Source organism: Pundamilia nyererei, unplaced genomic scaffold (genome assembly GCF_000239375.1).
Source record: "Pundamilia nyererei isolate P.nyererei 1_Seehausen unplaced genomic scaffold, PunNye1.0 scaffold00426, whole genome shotgun sequence".
NCBI classification, from domain to species: domain Eukaryota; kingdom Metazoa; phylum Chordata; class Actinopteri; order Cichliformes; family Cichlidae; genus Pundamilia; species Pundamilia nyererei.
In genome coordinates, this window is record NW_005187827.1 from 90,606 (window position 1) to 97,053 (window position 6,448).

Consider the following 6,448-nt stretch of genomic DNA (forward strand, 5'->3'; position numbering starts at 1 on the left):
CACACACACACACACACACACACACACACACACACACACACACACACACACACACACACACACACACACACAAATACCTGTTTTTTTCTCCTCTATGTATATGTGCCTAAGGATCTCCTCCACTTTTACCTTCTTTCATTAGTCCCACTTCTCTCTCTCTAACTTTTAGTCTATTTTAATGTTTCCAGCCACACTATAGCAGGTATCTCTGGATCAAAGGCAGAGGGTTCATCAGGTTTTTCCTCTCATTGCTTTGGGAAACCTGGATTTTTCTCTTTGTTCCTTTTTGCCTTACAACATGATTCACACTGAGATGACTTTTGTTACATTAAAATTAATAGAAAATTTATAGAAATTAGATCGTAATTTTGTTTTTGTAATGTAATGCTAACGACAGCTAACTATGACTCATTTAACTATACTTTGCTCGTTGTTCAAGTGCCATCCTGCTCTGATCTGTTATTATTTTGGTCTGACAGCTGCTCTGATACCTTCATGCTATAACTGATCAGCGGCTGAGCGGTTGTTGTTCAGGTTTCCTAATGGCTTGTGTGACTCTATCTGACACAATAATACACAGCAGAGTCCTCTAGCTTTAGGTTGGACAGTCTCAGATACACCATCTTATTGGTGTTGTCTCTGGTGATTTCTATAGATCCTTACATGCTGCTGGCATAAGCAGTCCTACTTGCATCATGCAAGATAGCTCCCATCCATTGTAGTGTTTTTCCTGTTGGTTGTCTGATCCAGTTTATTCTACACTGGCCAAACGGGAAAAAAAAAAGAGAAAAAAAATACTTGGACACTGCTATCACGGGGCGCCCACAGAAACGCAAAGCAGGAGATGAAGCATCACTGAATCCGAACCAACTTCATTCTAAGCCAAAGACTAGAAAATATGGTGAAGCATATCTTCCCTTTGGTTTCACCCGCACAAGTACCAAGGTAGGTCTCCCCTGCATAATTTGTTTTCCCTGCGTCAGGAGCACATGCTGGGCTGTTCAAATCACAGACAAACAGTATCCCACCTATTGTCTTTTATATTTACAATATGGAAGACATTGAGATTACTTTTACTGTAAAAAAAAGTGATATATAATTTAAACAGTAATAACAATAGGATAATATTTTATTGTATTCTGATTATGATTTTTTTAAGGATACTTTGCTGTTATGATGGTGTAATTATTATTAAATTGCCCCTCTGACAACCAGTTTTCTGGTATTTGGCTGAGGAAATGGGTGGTAAATAACCATTATAGAAGTCAAAGACTGTGTTGTCCTGCTCCAGCCACACACTCCAGGTAGCATCACAGGCCTTTATCTCCTCTGCCCATGTTTCTGCAGCCATCAGATGGGACAGATTCAAATAAAGTCACATTAGACACTGAAGTCATCATATATTATACATAATTATTTTTGGCTCCTGCAAATATCATGCTATTATCATTAGAATAAAGATTGTGTATTATATCTATATTGTGTTCGTTACTGTGGGTGGTTCTCTGGCACCATGATACACTGATCGTCAGAGTGGTTTTTATTTTTGTTTCAGTTGTTTTTAGGTGATTTGATGCTGTTTTATGTTGTTTTTGTTTTAATATATGGCTGTTTTAATTTTACGTTTTATGTGTTTTATTTATTTATTTTGCTGTTTTCTGTTATTCTATTGTTTTAACTTATTTTCTGTACAGCACTTCGTTCCTGTGCTGGGTATTTTAAAGTGCTTTATAAATAAAATTGGATTGGATTGGTTATACTGTCCATGTCTCTTTTTCACTGAGGCTCACAGCAAAAGCCCAACAGAGAACATGCAGGTAACATGCTGTATGAAATCAAACACCTGTCCATGCCATCTTTACAAACACTCGTGAAAAAATGAGTTGTTCTATAAAGCTCAATTAATGTGAGCATGGTGATACATCATGATGTGATCGCTGCAGGTAGCAAAATTTCTTCCCTCCTAGATATTCCACAATAGACTGTAACTGGTGTTGCATGGAAGTGGAAGCATTCAAGGACCACAGCAACTCAGCCATGAAGTCTCAGACCACATAAAGTTAGAGTTAGGTCAAATGCTGAGGTGCATTGTGCATAAAAGTACTGATGACTCAGTAACTCCAAAGCTCCAAACCTACCTGGTATAACATCAGCACAAAAACTGTATGTCAGGAGTTTTTGTCACATGACTTGTCAACCAACTCCCATAGGTGTGCTGAGTAGGTGGTCTAGTAGTTCTATCAATGTACTGTAGTATAGGTGCAGTCAGATTATCTAAGCAACACATTCGTGTTTCTACATCAGATTTTTACTTGAACTCGTGGCATTTTCAAGAAAAAATGCTTAGGAAAAGTCTAAATGTTATTTTTTTTGACTATTCAACCTCCACCTTGCTGTTGTCTCTGGAGCACGTAATCCAGTCTTTGGATGACAGACCAAAACACATTGTGAATACTTCATCTGATACTGTAATGTCTTTGCTGTTGTTGTGTTTGCCAGACAATACTTTAAAAAAGAACAAGAAAAAAGAAAGAAAGAAAGAAAAGTTGCTCTAATTTCTCTTTCTTGAAGAAAAAAAAATAAAAGCAAAAAATCCCATAAATTAAAATTCTGAAAAATGTAATATGACTATATTAAATCTTGAAATGCTTAAATTAAATGTTTTTATCAATATTTATCATGTTCATTTACATAGAAATACTCTAGCTTTTAAAAAATATGTATTTACAGATGGTAGAATCACAGGTGTTATTGTGACAATGAGTTGAACATCAGATTTTTGGTCATATACTGCCCCCTGTAGGTCCCTGTGAAACTGTATTTCTGACGGTTTTTGTAAAACCTCTCTCATTACTTAAACCACTGTGGGTCTCTGGCACAGTAATACACAGCGGAGTCCTCTGGCCTTAAGTTAGAAAGCCTCAGATACACTATGTAGTTGCTGTCATTTCTGCTGACTCCCATACGTCCAATCAAACTGCTCACATATCTGTTTCTGCTAGTATCTGTGAAGCTAATCCCAATCCATTCCAGTCCTTTTCCTGGTTGTTGTCTTATCCAGCTCATAGCACAGCAGGTAAATTCAGAACCAGATCCTCGACAAGAGAGACTGAGAGTCTCCCCGGGCCGTTTCACTACAGGACTGGAAGGAACAGACTCCAAACTCTGACCTGTAACACCTGAGGAGATGAAAGCAGAAAGGATGTTCTGGTATGACTGACTGACACAGTGTTTCCTGGTTAATGATGAAACAGTAAGAAGCAGAAGCACTCACATGGCAGAAAGAAAGCAAACAGCAGCAGAGTGAGTGTGTTTGTCATCTTGAGCCTGAAGAGTCTCCACTGCTGCTCTGATGATCAACACAAAGTACAAGATGGGTCAGCAGGAAAGAAGTACACTTCACACATTTGCATTTGCATCAGGATTTAATGAAGAAGGTGTGGCTCTGATCTGTTATTCCTTATAACTGTTAATTTTACCTTAATTTAGGACATTTTAAACAGAGATATCAAATTTTCTTTTTTAATTATTATGTGTTTTATAACTAGAATATATATCGCAAGAAATAATATGACTCCCTCACAGTCAGTAGTTATAAACATTTCTTTAGAAGATTTACTCAGCCATAAAAAGATAAACATATAGTAATTATCACACTCTCTTTCATGCTTTACTTGTAAAAGAAAAGTATACGTAAACATCCATTCAGACAGGCAGCACTGAATTATGACATGATACAGTATTGGCCAAGTGTTTGAATTGAATTGAACTGAATTGAATTGGAAACTATTGCATGAGTTTAGGAACTCTTCCTAAAGAAAATAAGAACGTAGTATCCAGGAGAGCCGCAGGTATCTCTCAGCACAAGCTTTTTAAAACAGGCTGTCCTGTGCTCTTGTTAATGAAGATACCCCTCCATATGGCAACATTGTCTCCATGTAAAATAGCAGCATTCTTCCTTTGTGATTGCCTGACTCTTAAATTTTATAAAACTTGAACTATATAGTAGTAAGCTTGTTTTTACTAAAAAAAAAAAAAAATGAGTTTAAATGATTTGAAAAAAATGTTGTTCTATTTATAAAGTGTTTCAATTCTTTTGAAACAAAGGACTATTTGTGGTTCTAATCCTGACAGAATTGCATTTGTTTAGGATTCTGCTTCATATTGTTTCATCATTTACCAGGACACGCTTACTGTTGGTCAGTCACTGATGCCAGAACATTTTGAAGAACTCCCTTTCTGGTGGTTCATCTGTTTTCATTTCATCATTTCATCATTAACCAGGAAACACTGTGTCAGTCAGTCATACCAGCACATCCTTTCTGTTTTCATTTCCTCAGGTGTTACACATCAGACTATGGCCTCTATTCCTTCTAGTCCTGTAGTGAAAAGGCCTGGGCAGACTCTCACTCTGTCCTCATTGTTACTCATCTACCTGCTGTGCCATGCACTGGGCAAAAGAACAAGTAGGAAAAGGACTGGAATGGATAAGAGTTGGCCACAGACCTTCCAATGATAACAGATATGTGAGCAGTTTGGGAGGACATATAGAAGTCAGTCAGGATGACATCAACAGTATGACATATCTGATGTTTTCCAACTTAGAGTCAGAAAACTGTGTTCATCAGATGTCACAGGTCAGAGTAAAGAGTCTATTCCTGACAGTCCTGTGGTGGCTCTCAGTCTCCCTACAAGGTTTTTCCTTTCACTGTGAAAGAATCACCAGTCAACCTAACACCACTAACTGCACATCTTTGGACTGTGGGAGTACGTGGCAAGAACCCACACAGACACTGGGAGAGCATACAAACTCCACACAGAAAGGCCTGTGTTTGCAGTTAGCACTTTTGCTTCAAAGCAAGAAGGTTCTGGGTTTGAATCCACTACCTGGTTCTGGTTTTTCTGTGTGGAGTTTTATATCTATGTATAATATTCATGTATTTTCAACATTATCTAACGTACATCTAAGATGTTTCTTATGATACTGATCGGAAATCATTAGTGTTCTGAGGGTTCCTCTTCTGGTGGTTTCATATCAAGAGTGTTCAGGTTCATGTTTATATCTCCTGATGATTTTTGTTACTGTGGTTGGTTTTGCTTTACACTGGATAGTCTCAGATACACCATGCTGCTTCTGTTGTGTCTGGTGATTTTGCTTTTTAGTCACGCCACTCAGTCAGAACAGAGAGCTGCCGTCTCTGACTTTGGTTCTGCTGAAGGTTTCATCCTGTCAAAGGGAAGGAAAAAGGTGGCCATCAAATCGAGTTAGGGAAGGGTCTTTAAGTTGTTGACCCAGGTATGCTTTGTCCCAGTTCTTTAAAAGTTATACTACAAACATCATCTTTGCTGTTTCAGTAGAGTTCAGTTTGGGTTTCTTCTGGTGCCGTGTTCTCTTATACTGAATCTGATGAAGAAATCTATATGAAACACCGTTGTTGTATGCTACATTTCAAAACTTATATATTCACCACAGCAGATCCACATCAACACTGTTCATTAATACAAAAGTAAAGTAGCCTAGTGTATGTGGATTGTATGTCAATGTTTTTCCTCTTTCTCATCGTTGGTCCTCCTCATGAAAGCTTCAAGGAAAATGTTTAGGAAAAAGGGAAATGACTGTTTGACCCTGCTGTTGTCTCTTGTACTGATAAACTCTCTGACTAAAGCATGTTTTAAATACTTCCAGATGTGTTTGCTTTTATTCACTGTTTGAGGATCAACATCCTTTTCTCTGGAACACCTAGGAAAGAGACAAATAAAATACTTGAACTAAGTTCTCTATCTCAAAATAAAAAACAAACAACACATGTTTTTTAAAGCTATGTTCTTGAAACATACAGACTCAAGGTAGACTCAAAATATTGATGGTTGATTGCTAGTGTTTAAATGTATTTATACATTTATTCTCTGATATGTTTGTTAGAGGTTATTGCATTTTTTAAATTTGTATTCACACGTGGAAGTGAGATGAACATTATATTCTTGATCATCTACTGCCCACTGTAGATTCCTGTAAAACTATATGGCTGAAGGTTTTATATAGCCTCTCATTACTTAAACCACTGTGTGTGTCTGGCACAGTAATACACAGCGGAGTCCTCTGGCTTTAAGTTGGAAAGCCTCAGATACACTATGTAGTTGCTGTCATCTCTACTGACTTCTATACGTCCACTCAAACTACTCGCATATTTGTTGTTGCTGGAAGGTTTCCTATCCATTCCAGTCCTTTTCCTGGTTGTTGTCTTATCCAGCTCATAGCACAGCAGGTAAATTCAGAACCAGATCCCCTGCAGGAGAGACTGAGAGTCTCCCCGGGCCTTTTCATTACAGGACTGGAAGGAATGGACTCCAAATTCTGACCTGTAACACCTGACTGACACAGTTTTCCTGGTTATTGATGAAACAGTAAGAAGCAGAAGCACTCACATGGCGGAAAGAAAGCAAACAG

At 37.9% G+C, this 6,448-nt stretch overlaps 1 gene segment (V, D, J or C); it reads right to left on the minus strand.

The window, feature by feature from the left end:
• Positions 1-2,850: 2,850 nt before the first annotated feature.
• On the minus strand, positions 2,851-3,345 carry LOC106456547 (Ig heavy chain V region 3-like). The segment is given in 2 exon segments: positions 2,851-3,179; positions 3,275-3,345. Coding segments are annotated over 2 exon segments (375 nt in total).
• Between the last annotated feature and the right edge of the window lie 3,103 nt (positions 3,346-6,448).